At 44.8% G+C, this 23,516-nt stretch overlaps 1 protein-coding gene across 1 annotated transcript in view; it reads right to left on the bottom strand.

The window, feature by feature from the left end:
• The window catches only part of FBXL13 (F-box and leucine rich repeat protein 13), a 263,465-nt gene that overhangs the window by 211,436 nt on the left and 28,513 nt on the right, over window positions 1–23,516 (bottom strand). The window contains exons 4-6 of the mRNA XM_063448155.1: window positions 15,623–15,687; window positions 13,136–13,290; window positions 8,363–8,472 (exon numbers count right to left, since the gene is read on the bottom strand). Coding sequence (XP_063304225.1) covers window positions 8,363–8,472; window positions 13,136–13,290; window positions 15,623–15,687 — 330 coding nt within the window. The remainder of the gene's footprint in view (window positions 1–8,362; window positions 8,473–13,135; window positions 13,291–15,622; window positions 15,688–23,516) is intronic.

Genomic DNA, 23,516 nt, shown 5'->3' with positions numbered 1-23,516 from the left:
TTGGGAATTCAAAGCAAATTTAAAATTTAAAGGGTTACACCAACCACCATGACACTTCAGGGATTTGAAGTGGTCATAGTGATAGGAGCCTGGATGTGCAGTTTTTCTGATTGAAGCACTGCACTTTTAGAGATATTTGCACTTGTGTGCCAGGGGCTAGTTACACTCATGGCATAAGTGACTTTGGCAGCCCAGAACTCTGTTCCAGACTTCTAAATACCAATTATGTACAGGTTTTACTTCTGTCGTCAGCATTTACTGCATGCTAGCAAGAGACATAATGAGCTTATCCCTTGCCAGCAGGGTGCATGCAAGGGAAATCTCTCTCTCTCCTCCCTCCCACTGTATGCTCCCACCTCCTTCAGCTTCCCGATGATCTTGGCACATGCAGCTTTCAGCCTGCGCAATGCCACTGGACCACCAGGGGATGTAATTTCCCCCTCCCTCTTGCCTGGCCACAGGTAAGAGGCAGGATGGGGGAATAAAATTATTATTATTATTTTATTTTTTTTAAAAGAGCTTTTAGCCCACAGATATCCCGTAGCTCTCCACAAATTTACACACATACTGGATCCATTACACACACAGAAACACACACGTATACATTATACACACAAACTCTGCATCCACTACACACACATGCACACACACACAGACTGCATCCACTATACACACATAAAGACTGCATCCACTATACACACATACTACACACACTCACTTTATCCACTATACACACTCTGCATGCAGTACACAAACAATCTACGTCAAATATTAACACACTACACCCACTACACACACACACACACACACACACAGGGCCGCCATCAGGGGGTGACAACACACACACTGCATCCACTCCACTGACACACACACTGCATATGCTAGTACAACACACACACTGCATACACTACACTGACACACACACTGCCGACACTACACTGACAGGCACACTGCATACACTAGTACAACACACACACTGCATACACTACACTGACACACACACACTGCATACGCTAGTACAACACACACACTGCATACACTACACTGACACACACTCTGCATACACTAGTACAACACACACACTGCATTCATTACACTGACACACTGCATACACTAGTACAACACACACACTGCATACACTAGTACAACACACACACTGCATACACTAATACAACACACACTCTGCATACACTAATACAACACACACACTACATACACTAATACGACACACTCTGCATACACTACCCTGACACACACTCTGCATACACTAGTACAACACACTCTCTGCATTCACTACACTAACACACACAAACTTTGCATTCACTACACATTAACACACACTGCATTCACTGCACTAACACACACACACTACATTCATTACACTGACACACACTCTGCATTCACTACACACTAACACACACTCTGCATTCACTACACTAACACACACTGCATTAATTACACACTAACACATACTCTGCATTCACTACACTATGCACACACTCTGCATTTACTATACTGACACACACTCTGCATTAACTATACACACAGAATCCACTACACAAACATCCTGTATTCACAGTACACACACTACACCCACCACACATTGAAACACTCTGCATTCACTATACAGAGACACTGTGTCTAATACACACCCTACATCCACTACAGACACTGCATCCACTAAACACATTGCATCTAGTACACACAAACACTACATCCACTACACTAACACACACTACATCACTGTACACACACTACATCCACTACTCAAACACACTCTGCATTCACTATACACACTGCATCCGCTACACAAACAAACACTCTGCATTCACTGCACAAACAGTATCTAATACACACAAACACTACATCCATTACACACATTCTAATTCACTTCGACTATATACACCACATTCAGTCTCGCATCATTGTCAGCGGGACTAGGTAGGGCGTGGGCGGGCCCGGGGGAACCGAGGGGGCCCTCAGACCTTGTGCTTTGTCAGGGGCCACAAAATTTCTGATGGCGGCCCTGCACACACACATTTTATTATTGCAGCTCCACTACAACTGATGGCAAGCGACGGGATACAGACTCACAGTGGAAGGAAGCCACGGTTTGGTGAATATTAATATGCGAATGGAGAACAAATGGAGACTAATTACTCCGTTCTCAAACGAACAACATTAAAGGAACTGTTGGAAGCAAGGTGTAAGGTAGCCAGCAACAAGGCGAAAGCTACCCTTATCGCCAATTTAATGGAGGGGGATCGAGCCAGCAGTGCTGCACCTCTACCAGCAATGTCTGAGACAGAGTTTGAGAGGGTAGTAAGGACAAGGCTGGCATTTTACAGTGGAACCCCCTCTGTAGAAACAGTGACCCGTGTCATGGCAGACTACATAATGGCCAGACAGCAGCAGGCAGAGAGGGATCACCAGCGATGTTTGCCAACTCAGTGGTGAAACCAAAAATTCCCTATTATGCATTAAAGTATTTCTTAAACACTGAGGAAGAAGTTGACGGATTCCTCCAAGATTTTGAAAGGTTGTGTCATCTGCACAACATCGGCCGTGAGGACTCGGTACCCCTGTTGGCCCGAAAATTGTCTGCATGCGCCACAGAGGCATAAGGGGCAGTACCCGATGAGGACAGCAAAGACTATACCCGGGTCAAATAAGCTATCTTAGCGCGGTATGCCGTCACACCCGAGGCATACCGAAGTCGATTGCAGTAACTAAGAAAGCAGGAAAAAGACTCCAACGCCGAGTGGGCATGTAGGCTGCAAAGAGCTGCAATGGGGTGGGTGCAGGCCACCCAAGCATCAACGGTGGAGGAACTACTCCAACTTATACTCCTGGAGCAGTTTTTCAATGGGTTGGCACCAGAAGTACAAGAGTGGGTGAGGGACCATAACCCCCTTACCCTCACACACACTGCCCGGCTGGCAGACGAACACCACAACCCCAAGCACCATCACCCCGTTTATTTTCTAGATTAGCTATGCCTACGCCAGCTAAACCCGCACCAGCACCACAACACAATGGGAGTACATTTAACCTAGCAGCACCCCGCTTTCAAAAGTGCTCCAACATTCGGTGCCACCTGTGCCAGCAACTTGGGCACGTCCAGCGAGAGTGCCCCCAGAACCAGAACCACACCCCCTGTATTCGTCTGAGCCAACCACCCGTGAACAGAGCATCTGCCCATTGCTATCAGACGGAGACAGCAACCCGCAGTTCAGGCCCTGAACCCACCGAGGAACAACTAGGTATCCTACCTGAGGCCGCCTCAAACAACCGACAGCACCACAGACAAACGGTGTGTCTAGAGGGGAAAAACATCCAGGGACTTTGTGACACAGGTGCCACCTCAACCCTGATAAAGTGCCACCTGGTTCCGGACACTGCCCGTACAGGAGGATCCGTGGTAGTAAGGGTGGCAGGGGGAGCCGTACATTGCTTACCCACTGTCAAGGTCCATTTGAATTGGGGTGTGGCAGCAAGCATTGTGGAAGTGGGCTAAATGCAGGTGCTACCTGCCGATGTGCTCCACACCGAGGACTTTGAGAACCTTCCCTTACCAGACCTCCTAGGGGAGGGGGATCAGACAGGAACTCTTGAGGAGGTACAGTTAGGGGATCGGTTGAGCCCTCAGGAGCATAACCAAGTTCAGAAATTGATCACGGCCAAGGGGGCCACATTCTCCAACCTGCCTGGGTACACATCTTTGGCCACTCACTGGTTAGAGACCCCAGGACAGTTATCATTATGCCAGCCACCTTACCGCATCCATAAATCAGTGAAAGAAAATGTGAGAAAAGAGATTCAACCAACTAGGGGTTATCAAGCCGTCAGAAAGCCCCTGGGCATCCCCGGTAGTGCTAGTACCAAAGTGGTACTACAATAGATCTTTGTACTGGCAGATTCCCCTAGCCGAGGATGCAATACCGAAGTCGGCGTTTGTCACCCCGTTTGGCCTGTACCAATTTCAGGTCATGCAACTTTTCAGCGGATGGTAGATCGGCTATTGGATGGGTTCCAGGATTATTCGTGTGCATACCTGGACGATATTGGTATCAACAGCAACACCTAGCAAGAACACCTGACCCACATAGGGGCGGTGTTAGACCATATTAGGGAAGCAGGGTTGACACTGAAACCTAGAAAGTGTCATATAGGGATGGTTGAGGTACAGTACCTTGGCCACAGAGTAGGGAGCAGAAACCCAAACCGGCCAAAGTTGAGGCTGTAGCCAAGTAGCCTACCCGCGTACTAAAAACCAGGTCCTAGCTTTCTTGGGGACCGCAGGGTACTATTGTAAATTTGTGCCCAACTATAGTGCCCTGGCCATACCTTTCACTGACCTGACTCCCTAGGCAGGTAGTCTTGGCACCTGAGTGTGAAGAGGCATTCCAGCAACTGAAAACAGCGCCCCGGTACTTGCTGCTCCCGATCCAACTAAACGCTTTTTTGTTCATACAGACGCTTCTATGTTTTGATTGGCGGCAGTACTGAGCCAAGTCAGAGCTGATGGCAGAGAACATCCTGTGGCTTACTTAAGCAGAAAACATTTACCCCGAGAAGTAAGCTATGCCACCATTGAAAAAGAATGCCTGGCTGTGGTGTGGGCCCTCAAGAAGCAGCAAACTTACCTTTATGGGCAACCCTTCTCGTTGCTCACAGATCACAACCCGTTAGTGTGGCTCAACAGGGTGGCAGGAGACAACACTAGGCTGCTTTACTGGAGCTTAGCGCTGCAGCCATATGACTTTACCTTCCACTACCACCCTGGGAAACAGAATGGCAATGCTGACGGGTTATCCAGGCAATCTGAACTACAGAAGTGATCTGTGAGCACTCCCCCGAACATTCCCAAGCCTGAGATCATTTGGATTAGACTGTGTATGCCGGCTTGTGTTTACAGGGGAGCTGTGTGGCGGAATTGACCTATGTTATCATATGATTCCCTAGTTTGTTCGGTATTCGTATGTATGAACACGTGGTGGCGGCCATCTTATTTCCTGCGAATGCAGGCAGCGGTGTTTGGTTGTCGAGTGCATGGAACTAAAATCGGACACTCGACCTCGCGAACACCACTGAACTGCCATCTTCACCTGCATTTGTTTCTATACAGCTCAGAAGAACACTATTCGGTGGAATCATTCCCACGAATTAGGGGAACACGACCAGCATACAGGTGAAAGCATCCATTCGATATTTTGTGCGTTTTCATGCCCCTGAAAGAGACCGACCGCTACCCTAGGTTCTATGGAACTATTTAGGGCAGGAGCCTCGTGTGAGGTCAGTCAAAACTTTACCCCGTGGCATTTCGGCTTTTCGAATATGTTGTGCACGCAGACCCAGGCTATCCGGGGATATAAGACTTGAGGGGGTACATGGTTGTTTTATGTGTGTTTTGGGGTGTCATAAAAATTGTGGATGTTTCTGTACCTGAGAGATAATTTAATTATATGTTTTTTTCTAATTTTTTTGGTAATTATCTCTCAGGCACAGAGGATCATGGGAGGGATTACCCTGTAAGTTTGTATGGGAAACCCCATGTAGGGGCTTTTGCATAAAAGGCCATGTGTGGCCCTGAATAAACCAGTTGAATCCCAGAACTGTGTGTCGTCCAGTTACAGGGGAATTGGGATATATCTGCTAACCAATGCTTCTTTTCCAGCTTCTGAGAGCACCAGTGGAGATTTGGGATTTTATTATTGCAGCTCCGCTACATACAATTATGTGGATACGGAAGAGAAAGGAATGACTGTTGTCCATCACTTGCATATCTCAAGTTGGAATTTGGCCAGTCTACTAGGTGTTTTGCAGGGCTTTGCAGCAACAAGATATATCTATTATGATTATTTTTTTATTTGGAAATAAAAGTATTTCTTCTGAGTCTCTCTGCCTGAAGTTCCAGTTTTATCGTAAGGTAAGAGGTGTTTCACCGTGGTGACACAGAGCTGCTGAACTCTTAAAAAACGCTCCCCCTTGTATGTGCAATTCTGTATTCTACTATATGTAATTGCATATGTTAAAAAGGATAAGAGTATTAGGAATATTTTCTGTGCATTTCATTCGAGGATCTTTCCCATATGAACGGATTCCTGGGAATCAAGAGTTGTGGTGGAACCTTAAAGACACTAGACATTCTATTCTCACAGCCAGACTTAGATGGCTTTAAATATTGTGAGTGTATATCACTAAATAACTTTTCTCTAATACACACTACTCTACTATGTTATTTATTATTTTCTGTGTATGTTTTTTGTATTGTGAATAACTGAATCACTATTTGCTGGTCCAAATAAGGTATTTTATGGTACACATACATATCAACCTTCTTTCATACTTTTTAATATTTAGCTATAGAACAAATGGCAAGCAGTAAATTGCAGTTTTAAAACTAAACCTTAGCAAAATTAAGCATGCTGACACTTTAAAGCGGCTCTGACGTTTCCTTCTCCCCCCTCCCCCTTTTCTGAAGTATAGGCTCCCTTCAGAAGCCCCGTTTTTTACCTTTTTCAAAACAATCATGACATACAAAGTTATGCACAGGGAAAAGTAGAGACTACATTTCATTATGAATAACCTGTGAGTTGGAAAAGGTGAAGTTTTAGTCAAGCTCCATGTCCTTTGTCAAGTTTGCCATTGGCTGTTACTTAGTACTCACCCCTCTCTAGTGTCACGTCAGTTGTCTGTGTTGACTATTGTGGGATCCCGAGAGTCAACACACTGCTGTGACCGACTGGATGTTCTCAACAGGCAACTGTATTTGAGATGCATGCCCAAGTAAAGTCAGAGGAGGAGATTCCCAGTGGCTGCCAACTTGGAAATGCTAAGATGGCAGCACCATAAATGAAGCTCCCAAACTGTATGGATAGAGGTAAGTAGCACCAATCTTTAGACAACTAATCATCATTGGGGATTTGGTGGGAGCCATATAAAGGCAGGGGACAGACTGTGAATATAGTGACAGAACTGATTTAATAGCACTTGCAGAATCCAAACACAAAAGTATATATTTCTAGAAAACAGACATGTGCAGAAATGAGCCTTGTAAGCCCATGCTGGTTCACCGGTTGTCTTTCCTTGTACCACGTTTCCTGCATATAGAGAACACCCAACAAGACTTGCTGATTTGGAGATGCTCTGACCCAGTTGTCCTGTTTGACCCTTGTCAGAGTCACAGATCTATTCACTTGCTGCCCAATATATTCCACCCCTTGACAAAATGTAGTCCAACTAGCCATTGCTGTGTGAAAATAAAGCCCTGGCAAGTAGAAATTTATGCCTGGTGTGTATGGCTTGAAGTAACTTTAAAGGCCTTGCCAGGAGCATAGAATTTTCAATTTTAAGTCTTATATTAGTTTCTACTTTACATATGAAGACATATTAAAGGGACACGATAGTCACCAGAACAACTACAGCTTATTGGATTTGCTCTGGTGAGTAGAATCATTACCTTCAGGCTTTTTGCTGTAAACACTATCTTTTCAGAGAAAATGCAGTATTTCATTACAGCCCAGTGATAAGTTCACTGGCTGGCCACTCCTTACATGGCTGTTAGAGATCGTTCCTGGGTCATGGCTGCCTAAAATGCATCCAAACATTCAGTGTCTCCACTCTCTGCATGCAGACACTGAACTTTCCTCAGAGATGCATTGATTCAATTAATCTCTATGAGGAGATGCTGATTGGCCAGGGCTGTGTTTGAATCATGCTGGCTCTGCCCCTGATCTGCCTTCTTGTCAGTCTCAGACAATAATATGGGGAAGCATTGTGATTGGGTTGGGCTACCACTTCTGATGATGTCAGCAGACAGCCTGTTTTTCTGAAGCAAACAGCATGCAGAGTTACAGCTACAGGCTTGAATACAAGTAAGATTTTACTATTTTTAGGGAGGCATGAGGGGGACAGGGTGGCTAGATGGTGGTTTTAACCCTATAGGGTCAGGAATACATGTTTGTGTTCCTGACCCTGTAGTGCTCCTTTAATGCTCTAGTACAAGGTCCCCCTGCCTAGAACTGAGAAAAGGATGCGAATATGGCACAGTAGAAAATAAATGAAAAAACTCAGGACAGTCACTTATTCTTTATAGACCTATTACTAGCATAATATTTGAATATTAACATTAAATAAATCTAATTTGAGTCCAGAAATGCCTTGTGTCCATATCCAAAGAAAGATTTGTTGATGGAAAGTTTTTCGCTTGTTTACATTACTAGGTACAGTGAAAATATTCAGTTTATTTTTAGAGATCTCATTTGTAGAGATCTCAGATAAGAATTAAACGTCCCTAAGCTGGAACCTGTAAATTAATTTTAGACAGTGTCAACATTACAAGTGTTTCATATAAACATACCTCAAAGTACTCCTTTTTCTTTTTAGAGTCCTGTGTTTCAGCATTCCAAGCTTTAAAAATCTTCTTCATGAAAGCCTTATTGAAAACATTCTGTATCCTGCTTGCTGCCCCTAGAAAAAAAATCAATTAAACACTTAAGTTGTGTTTATAAATTATTGCATGTGTATGCATATTAATCAATCCTTAAAGAATAGTGCAAAGCTGTGGAATGCTTTCCTGCTCTCTAAGTGAAGAAATATTTGTCTCAGAGTCAATTTTTTCACTGTTGGTCCTCAAGTAACCTTTATATCCTCTATTGCATGAGTATGGGGATAGAGCTCATTTAAAAAAAAATATATATATATATATAGAAATAGAGTAACAGACAGACAGAGGCAGTGCACTGTGTGCTGTGCAACAAAAATGCCATCCATGGGTTCGGGCAACATCATAATACACCAACATAACACCATGAGATCCAAGAGCAAGAACCTTGATTCACAGTAATGCATATTGTAATGGAGTAGCAGTATTAACTGCAATATCTCCGCTGGTAGACTTAATCAGCATTCTAGAGAAGCGTAGAGTGGGATTTCCCAGTCCCCTTCCCCAACAATGGCACGATACACAGCTTTGGGAGTCAACTGGTTTTTATTGAGCCACAGCTGGCTTTTATATAATTCCCCATGTAATGGTTTTCCTTAATCACACTCCAGGAGTTTTCCCCTGGTGGACCTTGTGGGGGACAGGGAACAAGGACACATTTCCCAGACTCCTTTTCTGTACTTGGAAGATAATTGCGTATTAGCATATTAGCATATCAAAGGACCCTTGTGCTCCAGCGTCATGTCAGTGTCATACCCAAACGAAACATGAATAATAACCCACAGATTAATAATTAAGCCTCATTTTTATTATATTTAGAATGGAACAAGCCCAATCTTTTAAACAAGTATAAACATGATTAGCACAACGCAAGTCGTTTCGAAGAAATTACAAAGTCTGCTATATTAGGTCACAAGTGAGTAGTGTGACATATCTATGGATTGGAAAAATTGTAACAAATTCATAGATGCAATTATAATTTCTGTGGCAATCACGAAAGAGGAGATAAAACCAAAAGTTTATATTAGGATTGATGTTAGTCTGGAACACAAGGAGGTTGTCACTTATTGTTTTAATAGGTACACCTTATCTCCACCTCTGGGCCAGGCTGGAAAACTTGAGATGAATCGAGAGGGTATATATCCAATGAAATGTAAATGTTTATTGAACTTGCTTGAGGCCAAAATTCTATTTTGAGTGAGTCACCATTTTCCTTGCCAGAGACCCCCCTTTAAAACCTAAGTGAGTAAGTAATTAGGACTTTTGTTAGTTTATACTTTTTATCGGTTAGTGTAACTAATTTGTTTGTCATCTATTTTTGTATGCACTGTGACTATTTTTGTTCATAATAAATATCCCTTGATTAAGTTCTGCCTTTGTCTGGTATAGAACCACGTTACCCGAAGAGACCAATTAATTTGTATTTTGCAATTGCATAGGTATTGTGCTAAATTGTATTTGGTGGGTTTTCTATTTTAATTTTCCTGGAGGATCAAGGCACCCCATTTATAAATTGTCTTGGTGGTGGTAGCGTTAAAATAGTAATATTTATATTATTATGGTTAGGTGTGGGTGGCAAAGCAAATCACTACATATACACTTCATACAGCCAGCACATAACACATACACACACTACATACAACCAGCACATAACACATAGAGGCACACACCTCATACAGTCAGTACACACCAAACATATACTTTATGCAACCAATACACACATTGCATCCAGCCATTACACACCACAGTAACACACATTACATCCAGCTGACACACGCCACACACTCATTACACCTAGCCACCACACACACACTATGAGGGAGGACAGTGAGACACTAATTTTCACAAATCAAATCCGAGTTAAAAAACTAAGGCAAACATAGCAGTTGTGACTATAACAGAACTAAAGAATTGTTCCAATCAGCTATTTTTGCCTTTTCCATTTGGATTGAATTTGGGAAAAACTTTTAAATATTGGAGGCAATGTCCAGGTATAAGCAGGGTCCCCAAACCTTTTAATCTGAAATCATTTGTGTCAGGAAAAGTATATTGTATGGAGGATGCCTGTAGCGGTACTTACGCTTTCCAAGGGCCGGCCGGGGTCCTCTGTTCAAGCCGCGCGCGGCTCTGCTGCTGCACGAGCCGCGCGCGGCTCATCCGACGGCTGCAACAGGAAGGCGGGTAGTGACCGCGAGAAGCGGGTAGTGACCGCAAGAAGCGGTCACGTGTCCCGCCTGATTCTAAGAGCGCGCCGCGGGTCTCGGGCGTGCTCTTAAAGGGACAGTGGGAGCCTAAATTGGAAAGGCCTCCCATTGGTCCCTGTCATGCCACACTCCCCATATACTTACCTTTTGGGGCCGTGGATGTGACAGGGACCAATCGAAATAGATGTTTAGGCATATATACTCACCTTTCTCCCTTAGTTCCTTGCCCTATCGCGGTTTCTGTTTCAGTTCCCTTTAGCGCTTGTTGTGTTCAGTTGTGTTCCTTCGTACTTGACCTTGGCTTTGTTTCTGACTACGTTATCTCTTTATCCTTATCTGTTTTGTTTGCCGGCTTGCGGTTTACTGTGTACCAGACCCCGGCTAGTCCTAGTTTACGCTGTCTCTTTGTGCCCTTGACCTCGGATCGCTCCTGACTCTGTATATCTCTCCTTTACGTCGAGTCCGGCCACTATAAGGTCTGGTAGACGTATTTCCCCTCTGTGTTGTCTTCTGTTTAGTTTAATTCTGCGTGTTGGGGTATATTTTCGTTACAATTCCCTGGCAACAGAGCGGGACATTTCAAACTTGCTCTCTGAGATAAAGTCGTTATTAAACATTGGGGTAGTACAAGTGGAGGCACAAGCTGTTGAGTTATTGTATAGTTTACATATTTGTAAACTCCTCTATGCCTCTTGTGGCACCTATGTTGTTAAAGGGACACTCCAGCCACCAAGACCACTTCTGCCCATTGGAGTGGTCTGGGTGCCAACTCTCACTACCCTTAACCCTGCAACTGTAAATATTGCAGTTTTCATAAACTGCAATATTTACCTTGCAGGGTTAACTCATCCTCTAGTGGCTGTCTACTAGACAGTCACTAGAGGGCACTTCCTGGTTCATAGCACAGATTTTCTGTGCTATAGCGTCGCTGGACGTCCTCACGCTATGTGAGGACCTCCAGCGTCGCTAAAATCCCCAGAGGGAAGCATTGAAAGCATTTTTCAATGCTTTCCTATGAGGAGGTCTAATGCGCGTGTGCGGTATTGCCGCGCATGCGCATTAGGTCTCACTCCGCCGGCGGCTGCGCATGCGCAATTGGTCTCCCCCGACGTCGGCGTGGGAGGAGAGTGGGAAGACCCTGGACCAGTGCAGAGGGACATCGGCGCTGGACTCCGGTAAGTCACTGAAGGGGTTTAAACCCCTTCAGCAACATGGGATGGGGGGTGGGAAGGAGAGGGGACCTGCAGTGCCAGGAAAATGGTTTGTTTTCCTGGCACTGGAGTGTCCCTTTAAAGTTGTGCTAAAATTACCCTATTCCCTATCTTTTGTTAGGTTTATAGTCATGTCTCACAGACTTGTATTTTTATAACAAACTCTTCCCACCTACTAGGTTAAGGGTAATTTCTCATCTAGAAGCTCCCTCATTACCCACCACAGGCATTTTACTCTCCCCGGTGTTGTCTCGAACAAAGAGTACATGTCATTCTTATTTAGCTTCTACTTTACTAGATTTCTAATTAATGTCTTATGTGTGTACTGCAAGTGCAGTCTCGACTTTACTTTAAAATGAGGTTTAATTGCTCTATGTATGACTGAGGATGACATACCGTTCTTTTGCATTCTCTTGTACCTCTCATTTATTTCTTCTCTAGACCATGATAGTTCATTTTGATTCTACATATTGTTGCCACACATGTATCTGCCATACTTCTGACCTTTCTGCCTATGATTTATACAATTGAATACAATACTGAATATAACCTATAATGTATGTTAACCTTTTCATAATTAGATGCATTGTTTTCTTTTACATTTCTATTAAAGATTTAGCAAATTAGATCATAATTCAGTTCAGACAATTCTAACACAGGGCAAACATTGCAAATGAGGAGGAGAAACCAGAACAATGACTACTTTCCCCTCTTCTCTGTGTGTGCTTTCTCTATGTTGACTAAGAGGCGCAAAGGACGGAGTTTTTAACAATGACTGACTCAGAGCTAAGATAGTGGCACAAAATTGTAGCATAAGAGGTGTGCATATCGAATTTTAAATGATATTTTTCATAACTCGCAAATACATATTTGCTAGTGATCAGTAAACAAAATATTAAGAATTATGACAAGGCACAGAAATCATTTAAATATTGCATATCATAAAATGTACGGTTTATGCTTCAAGTGACGCTTCTAGTCTGAGTACTTTGCACATTGTGAAAAATATTAATTAAAGTAGTGCTACTGTAGGAAAACCTTTACTCAACAGATCTACTGATTGTGCTATTAACCACTATGATGTAGACATGCAGTAATGACTTACATAGTCCCATTCAAATGCAAGTGACACGTGTTAAAACTCTTCCATTTAGTGATGTAATAAACCATAAACATATCCAATGCAGCATTAAGGAAACAGAAAGAAAAAAGGTTACTATACGTGTGGACATTAAAACAAGGCAAAGTAAACCACCCTAGGGGAGAAAACTTACATGTTTGTTGCGTCATACGAAATTTCACCCAAGTGTTCCAGCAATGCACTATGGATTTTAACAATCTACTTGTATGATGTGCTTCTGCTGTCTGCAGCTTCAGCTGTGTACAAAGCTTGGCGGCTTTTCTCATTGAGCAGTATTCTGTCCATGCACTGCAAATGTTAAGGGTAGTAAATAATTAATCAGCTTTTTAGAAAGACTTTCATTATAAGAAATTAAACCAGTGTAATACCATATGATACAAAACATTTGGTTGATGAAACACCTGTCTTCAAAAAAGTTTCTAGAAAGGGCAAGCTTTCTGATCAGTAACCGTAATCCCTCACCACAGCATGCCACACTATGCAACCATTAATTCTAGTCTCAGGGTCATGATGTATGATGTGAAATTGGGCCTCTCAAATAGTGATAGTCACATTGGTGATCTTCTCCAGGAGGGAACGGCAGGCTACCTTATTGTAAAGCACTGGCAAAGAATTTAGAAGACATTCTAAACATTGGTCCTTATCCTTAACAAACATACATGAATCTGGAAGTTTTCCCATGAAAACAATTGTTACAAAGTGCATAGGAGCATGCTTATTAGACCATAATTATTTTGGTGCATACTAATATTTTTTTTATGTCAGATCTACATAACAAACTGTTAGCTTGTTAAATTGATGTATGTGCGCAGAGTGTCTTTTTTTCATTTTACAAAAATGGCAGATTTAAATAGAAACTGCCACTTTTATAAATTAACCTTGTTACACCCCCTGGCTTTCAAGCAGACAACATAGAAATATAGAAACATAGAATGTGACGGCAAATAAGAACCATTTGGCCCATCTAGTCTGCCCAACAAAGGTTGTGTTACTCCTGGTTTGGTTAGCTGAGTGTCACAAAACTCAAGAGGCACCAATTGCCCAAAACACCTGCCTTGCAAAGACTTCTCATACGGCTGCATTGGGATGTCTGTGATTGAACAGCCACATTAATTCTGGGTGAGGTTTAAAAGGGGAGGGCTTGCATAGGCTTCAGACAGAGATCTACAGGTTTTGCAAGCTCTTTTTAGATATATCCCCAATTTAAAAAAAAAATGCATAATTGAATACATGTAATTTTTTATTTGGGTTATACCTAGTAAAGAGTGATTTTTATTTATTTAGTATTTGGGCAGTGGAGTGTCAGCTGCAACCCCAGAAGCAGATAGAAAGACACCCGCAGACAGTTTGAGCTGTCAGTCAACATGGCAGAACGGCATAGGAGAATTGCAATGATCGTGACAGTACTTCCCTCCAGAATCACCCAAAGGGCGGAGAGATTTAGGCTTGTGGGGAAAACAGGCATAGAACACACAGAGTAGACAGGACGTGTGCAGATCAGAGACTGTCACCCAAGAGGGCAAAGACTCAGTTGAGTGACCCTTAATTCTCCTTATAAGTGCAGGCAGCCAGTGCACACTGGTATCAATGAGATCCCAGCATGCACCTGCTCGCCGACTTTCCCAGCAGCTACAGTGGCTTATAAAGTGATAGGGTTTTGTGTTTACAGTGAGGCTGTGTTTCATGCGTGGGAGGTGACTGTGTATAACAATGACTGTGACAGCGTGAGTGTGTAAACATGACAAGGTTTGGGGTGTAAGTTGAGGTGTGAGCATGACAGGGTTTGGGGGTTAGGTATGACAGGGTGAAGGGAGGATAGTGTGAGAGTTGGTGGTTGGTGAATGTGACTGAGTTAGTGAGGCAAATGTAACAGGGTGAGGTGGGTGAGTGTGGCAGGGTGGACATAGGTAAGTGTGAGTGTGACAGACTGAAGGGGGTGAGTGTGCAAGTTGGGGTTGGGTAAGTGTGGATGGGGGGTGGGGGTGAGAGCTGTAGGATGGGTGAATAGGACAGATATAAGGGGTTGGGTGTGACATGGTTAGGGATGAGTGTGACAGGGTGGTGAGTAAGTATGACAGGGTGTGTGGCAGGGGAAAAAGTGGTGTAACAAGGTTAATCTACCAAGGTGAGGGGGTTGTGTTATAGGGTCAGTGTGGCAAGGTGGTGAGTGTGACAAAGGGGGGTGGGAGGGAGAGGGGAGAGTGACAGTGTGTGGGGTGATTCAAAAGATGATGACACTAGTTTCTAACACTGGACACAATAAACAGTATTATGAATTCTAACCATTTCTGTTAATTAGATACAGAAATCTACACCAACGGAATATTGTTTTTCATAAGTAAAAAGCACTTTAGAATAATTTTGCTTACGCGTAATCTATCAAAGATGTTTTTTCAGCCAGAAGACAGAAGTATGTACTGTCAGTTAAGCAAAATGATATTAGTTCTATAAACAGATTTAAAAAGTCATAAACTCAAAAAAAAAAAAAAAACATCCACACAGATATTTCAGTAACACCTCGAATAGAGCTAGAAATAATGGCTTGGAAAATTCTTCCATGCTATAAATGGATAATGACATTTAATCTAAATCCTTTTTATTAGGTAATAAAAGTACTCACTCAAAATACAGTCTCTGTAAATTACTGTAGAAGGAGTATGCCTTCTTAAATAGCTCTGGGGACACCTGAAAGGAAAAAATACAAAAATATATATCTTGGTAATATATCCAACACTATAAAAGCTATTTTATTTTTGCTTAGTTAGGTAAGCTTTCGGAAGATATTAAATAAATATGAATTTGATTTGTTTCTGAAAAGGAAACTAAGGTAAGGTCTTTTCATCTTTAAAAAACAACAAAAAAAAACTCCACATTTAATTACAAATTGTTAAAACTTGTACTGTGTATTTATTTATTTTAAAAAAATTTCAAATTTGACACTTTTTATTTGTCTATTTCATAGAGTAGTGGGGTACAGAAATAAAAGGTAGGGAGGGGTAAACAAAAATATCAGTACATGTGCAAAAGAAAAGTACACAATACAGATTACATGTTGCCTTATCGACACTGTATTCGACACTCTAGGCAAGCTAGACATTCATGGTCCCTACAGTTTGTTCATGTGGTAGCAGTGTGGGTCTAACCCAACAGTGTTCCTGTTCAACTGATACAATTTTTCTATGTTGCTAGTAGGTCACCGCACTTTGTAGGGTGGGTGCTAATATTGGGTATTGGGGACTGAGGTGTTCCATTATGTGTGGATATTTCCCACAGTGTTGAGTAGGAGTCTTACATTTTTGGGAGAGTGTACTTTGCGGTGCGTGGAGACTGGGTATATTCTCAAGTATTATGTGGTGTATAGTGAGGGAGGAGACCTAAAGTGCGGTACCGGTTTTGTTGGTGGATCTTATGTTGCCCGTGTTTGTTTACATCTTTCCCCAGATTTCTGTGTGCTCTTTACAGATCTGATGTGTGAGTTTGCCATCAGTTCATAAGTCCAGTTTGTGGTTATTTGTTGTATTAATTCTTCCTGTGTAGGTAGTGTTGTTGTTTTCCATCTCCTAGCGAGTAAAGTGTTAGCAGCAATGATAATATGGAATAGTAATTTACTTTCGACTGGTGGTTGGCCTTTCTGTTCCATGAAGAGGAGGCATAGCTCTGGGGTCAAGGGTATTTGTATAGTCAGTGGGTATTTTGCGATTGCCGCTACCATGTCCCAGTATCGTCGGGGAATTGGGCAATGCCACCAGATATGGTACATGGTTCCAACTCCGGCGTGGCATCTCCAGCATGTGTTCGAGGTGCCAGGGTATATGTGGGCTAATCTTGCTGGGACTAAGTACCAACGGTATTGTAGTTTGCGGACCAGTTCTAGGCGTGATGTACAGGCTGTGGTTCCTTTGTGTGCCATGTATGCCTCTTGTTTTGTTCCTTGGGGAAGGTTTGGTTAGGTTCTATGTGCCATGCTGTTGTGAAGGTATCTTCTAGGTTGGTGTGTTGTGTAAGGAGTGCTTGATAGTAATTTCTTTTGTCGGTTCAGGGCAAGGCACAGGGATTCAAACTTGTTAAAGGTGGGGAGGAGGATAGTGATTGTGTCATAGTTTTTAGGTGGGATTTTAATTGCAGGTATGAGAAGATAGATCGGAATGGTAGTTGATATAGCTTGGTTGCTTCATCTAAGTGTTGCTTCTAAGTGTGGTTGGAGATATTCTGGAGAGTTTTACAGAAGCTTCAACTGTCTAAGAGTTGTGCTAAAAGTTTTTCTTTTCTACTGTTACAGGTAAGATTCATCTGTAGGAGAAGGTTACTGACTGCACAAGGTTTGATTTCCTGTTGGTAATTACAAGGCATTTGATTTGATTAGTTAGCTACTTGCTATTGATTGCTGTTTAATTAGCTATTGTGTGCAAATAAGCAGAGGCCTACCCAGGTGTTAAACATTCCTAGTGGGTGGTGATTTTAGGAGTATATAAGGGTTGTTGTCATTAGCTTGGCTTATATAGCTTGGTTGCTTCATCTAAGTGTTGCTTCTAAGTGTGGTTGGAGATATTCTGGAGAGTGTTGCTTCTAAGTGTGGTTGGAGGTATTCTGGAGAGTGTTGCTTCTAAGTGTGGTTGGAGATATTCTGGAGAGTGTTGCTTCTAAGTGTGGTTGGAGATATTCTGGAGAGTGTTGCTTCTAAGTGTGGTTGGAGGTATTCTGGAGAGTGTTGCTTCTAAGTGTGGTTGGAGGTATTCTGGAGAGTGTTGCTTCTAAGTGTGGTTGGAGATATTCTGGAGATAACCTGGCTGTAATCTGAGGTATTCAGAAGGATAACTAAAAAGTTAAGATTTGTTTGATTTAAATTATTCACCTCATTGGAATGGCAGACTTAGTTCAATGTAATAGTTGCTATGCATTTGTTTCACGTTCCACTTTTTGGAGGTTTGGTTGTTGTCTAATCTGTAGACAGTTCTCTATCTTGCGGCAGGAGATTGTATTTTTGAAGACTGAGATTTGTAAATTATCTGGTAAACAAACTCAGGCTGGAACTGCTGCAAAGCCACTGCCGCAGAGACATACTAGGAATGGCAGATGGATCACTGTAGGATCTGGTAGACTTAGAGTTTTGGATAAAAGGCATATTGCACAGTCTGTTGCTCTACATAATTCATTTTCTGCACTTTCAGAGTGTAATGGTGATATGGAGACAGGCACTGAGGGTAGTGGTCTTGTGGAAAGAGGCATTGAGGCTAGTGGTGTTGTGGAGAGAGGCACTGAGGCTAGTGGTGTTGTGCAGAAAGGCACTGAGGATAGTGGTGTTGTGGAGAGAGGCACTGAGGCTAGTGGTGTTGTGGTGAGAGGCATTGAGGCTAGTGGTGTTGTGGAGAGAGGCACTGAGGCTAGTAATGTTGTGGAGAGAGGCTTTGAAGCTAGTGGTGTTGTGGAGAGAGGCACTGAGGCTAGTGGTGTTATGGAAAGAAAGCAGGAAGGCGAATTGGATGTACTTGTCCATCTAGGGACAAATGACTTGGCTTGCAATGAGGTTTCAGAGGTTAAGGACGTTTTTAGTGTTTTTGCCAATGATATACGGCAGGTTGCTTCCACACTGTCATTCTCTGAAGTTCTGCCTGTGCATAACACTCAGAACGACAGGTGGATGCGTATTAGGGACTTTAACTTGTGGCTTGGTGAATGGTGTCAGGGGCAAGGATTTGGCTTTATTTCTCATGGTAGCTCTGTTTGGAATGGAAATAAACTGTACAAAAAAGATGGTTTGCATCTTTCTCAAAAGGGAACAAATGTTCTCAGTGAGCAGTTCAGAGGTTTTGATAGGATGTATTTAAACTAGAAGGGGGTGGCAAAAGGGTGATAAAACATCAATCCAATTGTCTCCCAAAACAAGGACAGAAGGTGCCTGTAGCAAGTGTGTTAAAAAATGATAAGCTTAGAGTCATGTCTACAAATACTCGCAGTTTAGGGAATAAGATCCATGAACTTGTGGCAATAATGGCAACTGATAGTGTAGATTTAGTCGCTGTTACTGAGACATGGTATAATGAGAAAAATGACTGGGACATAGCAATACCAGGGTACTCTTTATATAGAAAAGACAGGGAAGGCAGGAAAGGGGAGGGGTGGCCCTGTATGTGAAGGATAGCATAAAATCTAGCCTAATGGGGGGCGTGGTTACGGCGCTGACCAAGATGGCCGCATAGAGGGTGAGCTCCGCTCCGTCCGACCCCGACAAAGCCTTACAAAGCGACACGCATGAGCCAAATGGGTCGCACTAAACGTCCGGAACAACCCCAGACCCCCAGGAATCAACAGCAAGGGCCCCTGGACGGGTTCCTGCTCCCGCAACAGGGCGCTAGCGGAGAGGGGGGAAGCCCCAAGATGGCGCCGACAACCCCCCCGGGGACAGACGGCACAGCACTCGCAAGAATCGAGGACAGGCTGAAGAGCCTGACAGACTCTATGGCCACTAAGGACGACCTGAAAGCCCTTACCTCCACTATCCAGGAGACCTTTCGAGCCGAAATAGCGGGACTCCGAGCGGAAGTCTCATCCCATGCGGATCGCATTGCCCGCACAGAGGAGGCCGTTGAGGCCCTCACAACACATCAAGTATCCGCGGATACTGCAATAGCCCGTCAGGGTACAATGCTGCTCTCGATGAGAAGACACCTTGAAGACCTGGATAACAGGGGCCGGAGGTGTAATATTCGCATTAGGGGAGTCCCTGAGACTGAAGGTACGGCAGAAAATGTTATCGATATCCTTACTGAACTTTTTCAGACCATCCTGCAGCCGACCTCCCCAGAACATATAGAATTTGAGAGAGCTCACAGGACTACCAGGCCCAGATCTGTGGAGGACGGACCGAGAGACCTCATATGCTGTCTCCACTCCTTCCCCGTTAAAGACACCATTATGAGGAAGGCTAGGGAGAGACCAACGTGGCTTTATAGAGGTACGCAAGTCACACTTTATAATGATCTCTCCCCGATCACCCTAGAGGCCCGGCGGGCCCTCCGCCCTGTGACTACTGCACTGAGGGAACGTGACATCACCTACAAATGGGGGTTCCCCTTCGCCCTCATGGCCAGGCACCGCAATGGATGGACTTCTATACGGTGGCCCGAAGATGTTCCTCGATTCATGGAAGACCTAGGCCTTCCTCCTCCTGCTGTGCCTAACTGGATCCTGGGCCCGGCGCCCCCCCCGATGAGACCGCTGAGACCATCTTGGAGAAGAGAAGCCCGATCCCCCTCCACTCAGCCTTCCAGACGGCGTCACAATCCGACTTCCCCGGAAGAGTAAGACCTGCTTCACTCTCCCTGGACCCTGGTCCTGAGCAGTATCCTGACTCTGTTCCCGAACCCCCCATACAGCTATTGATTCCGGCCTCCCAGCTAACCTGGACCTTCCCGGGGCGGGATCCACTTAAAGGTACAATGGGACATCCTTTTTGGGGGGGGGGGGGGTTTGGGATGACCATGGGATGGGGACCTAGACCCCGGGGCTTATTTCAACTTGACGGAGGTCTACTGGCACCGCCCCATGCGGGGGTCTTCCCGCTGTCTCACCCGGAGCGAAGCCTCTTCACTGAGACTGGGGCACGCTGGTTTGGGAGGGGGGATCCCGGGGGGGATTCAGCTCCGCAGCTACACCCCATGGAATATGGACAGCACCCTGAGAGGACTGGCTCCCATGCCGCCACGTAGATATTTCTCCACCTTCTCTATGTTATATAGTTTTTATATGCCTACAAATGTTTTGGGTGTGGGGTACGGGGTGGGGGGCATATGGGGGACATCGTGCATGATCTTAGTTATATTTCTCACATCACCCGGTTACGAATTTCCTCCCATCACCTGATTACGAAATGCTGATAGATGGGGATGAAACGGCTAACATGTATATACCGGCAAATGCTCTCGGGAGTGGGTAACGGGAGGGGGGCATAGGGGGAATATTATATGTTTCCTGCCATGACCCTCCCCTCGTCCGGATAACGCTTGTTGCTGGATGGGGGTGGGGTGACATGGTGGCGGAGATACGACATGGACTATGGATAGTACCTTGAAGCCTCCGGCCCCCACGCTGCCACATGGATATGCTTTTTTGCTAATAGCGTTCTCCATTTATTCGCACATATGTATTTGCAAAATGTTTTAAGGTGCGGGGCATGGGGTGGGGGGCAAATGTGGGGATGTTGTACACGTTTCCTGCCATGTTGTTTTCTCTGCTTGGATACTACAGGTTAGCCGGTGAGGTTGTAGTGTTGTCGTGGCTCTCCCCCCCCCCACTCCCGACCCGTACACGATGCCAGCCAATCTGATGCCCAGCGCCCCTCCCCCCCCCCCCTTTTTTGGGAGCCACCTCGGGGGACCTATATTACTATGTTGATCCACGCTTAGGTCTATACCTTGTGTTTTGTTTCCCTACGCATACTGTTCTTGCATTGCTTTATTAAGACCCTGAGACCCTGTACTGATGGGACTGGCATCTGCTCAATCATATGCTAGACCCGTCGGACACTACGGACCCACCATGCCAGTTGGATAAACTATTGGTGATTGCGTTACTTGGGATGTCACCGAGCCCTCCCCCCCCCCCCCACCGTATTGAGGTAGGTGACACATGACTACAATCTGTGTAGGGGTTATGAGAGGTCCATGGGGGCTGGGAATGGTCACGCTCACGGGCATTCGGCCTCCTTACTCTGGCCCTATGCCGCTAGGAAACCTAGACGTTCCCATTGCATACGCTCTGACATACTTAACCCAACGTTTGCAGATAGGGGCCGGGCGGGGCGGACGATCCCTTCACCTGTTAGACCTACCCTCTTGGGCGGAGCCTGACCCGCGCTTCCCACACTATACACTCGTGCTACGAGTTGAGCAGCTAGGCTGTGGTCTCCCTCCTTCCTGGGCGGGTACCGGAACGAGGCACCACTAGCACTAGTTGCAGCACGAGATCTACTATCCATATCTTTTACTGAAAGACCGCACTAGACACTAAAAACTCCCTTTCCCTACATTAGCCCTAAACGGGCGCCATCCTCCTGGGATCCGGACCCTGGTCTTCATTACTTGACTCTACCCCGTCTGTCTCCCACCCCTCCCTCTCTTGCCTCTTTCCTCTCTCCCCCCCTCCTCTCTCTCCCCCGGCTTGCGTCAAGGCGGCGAATTCAGCTGCTGCACCCCCTGGGAATACGACTTGGCCCAGATACAGAGGTGACCCCGGCTCTTACCCGTATCATATAACAAAAATGGCCTACCGCGACTCACCTATTAGGATCCTCACACAAAACTGTAGAGGCCTTAACATACCCGAACGAAGGTCGCACCTCCTGAGGGAACTAAAGAAAAAACACATATCAGTTGCTATGATTCAGGAAACCCACTTCAAGTCGGGCGCGGCGCCCACACTTCAAAATAGACACTACCCACATAACTTCTTCTCCAACCACCCGACGGCCCACAAGGCTGGGACGGCTATCATCCTGGCTGCTGAGCTCGAGTTCAAGGAACTTGAACGTGCTCAAGACTCCCAAGGACGATACCTTTTCATCAAAGGGATCGTTGCAGATAAGATATATACCTTTGCTAACATTTATGCCCCCAATCGGCGGCAAGCTCCCTTCCTTCGAAATACCCTGCATCTACTGGATGACTTCACGGATGGTATTCTTGTTGTGGGGGGGGACTTCAATGTACCCTTAGACCCATTCCTGGACTCCTCCTCAGGGCATAGTTGCATCCCACAGACCAACTTACGGTCTATCCGTAGATCTCTGGAGGAGCTGCGGTTGGCCGACTGTTGGAGGACACTTCACCCGTCGGACAAGGACTACACCTACTACTCCGTCCTCCACAACCGTTACTCGCGCATAGACTACCTTTTCATTGCACAAGAAGGCCTTACTCGCTTACTTCGATCCGAGATGGACCCCGCCACCTGGTCGGACCACGGTTCGGTTTGGATAGAGTTGGAGTCCCCCCTGTTCCGCCCCTCATCATGGACATGGAGACTCAACGAGGCACTCCTACTAGACCCCACCGTGAAGGACCAGATAAGGCAGGACCTAGAACACTACTTCAGGGAGAACGATACCCCTGACGCTTCTCCAATATCCGTGTGGGAAGCCCACAAAAGCGTCATCAGGGGGGTACTTATCCGCATCGCTTCGCACAAGCGAAAGGCAAATATGATTGAAATGGCCGACCTATACCAGAAGATATCATCACTAGAAGGTCAACATAAACGCTCACAACTACACGGCGTTTACGGGGAATTGATGGAACACAGGAGGAGACTTAAGGAGCTCATTACTAGAAAACACCTTCGTTCCCTACAACGTACTAAGGGATTTTATTATGCCCATGCCAATAAAGGGGGGAAATACCTAGCAAGGCTGTTGAAAGGCCCCTTGCCTCGCACGCAAATACGGAAACTACGTTTAGCCTCGAACGAATTATCCTCTTTCCCGCAAAAAATAGCCGACGAATTCAGAACATTCTATCAAA

This window comes from Pelobates fuscus, chromosome 3, assembly GCF_036172605.1.
Source record: "Pelobates fuscus isolate aPelFus1 chromosome 3, aPelFus1.pri, whole genome shotgun sequence".
In the NCBI taxonomy this organism is placed as follows: Eukaryota; Metazoa; Chordata; class Amphibia; order Anura; family Pelobatidae; genus Pelobates; species Pelobates fuscus.
The sequence above is the reverse complement of the archived record's forward strand: the minus strand, read 5'-3'. Positions and strand labels throughout refer to the sequence as shown.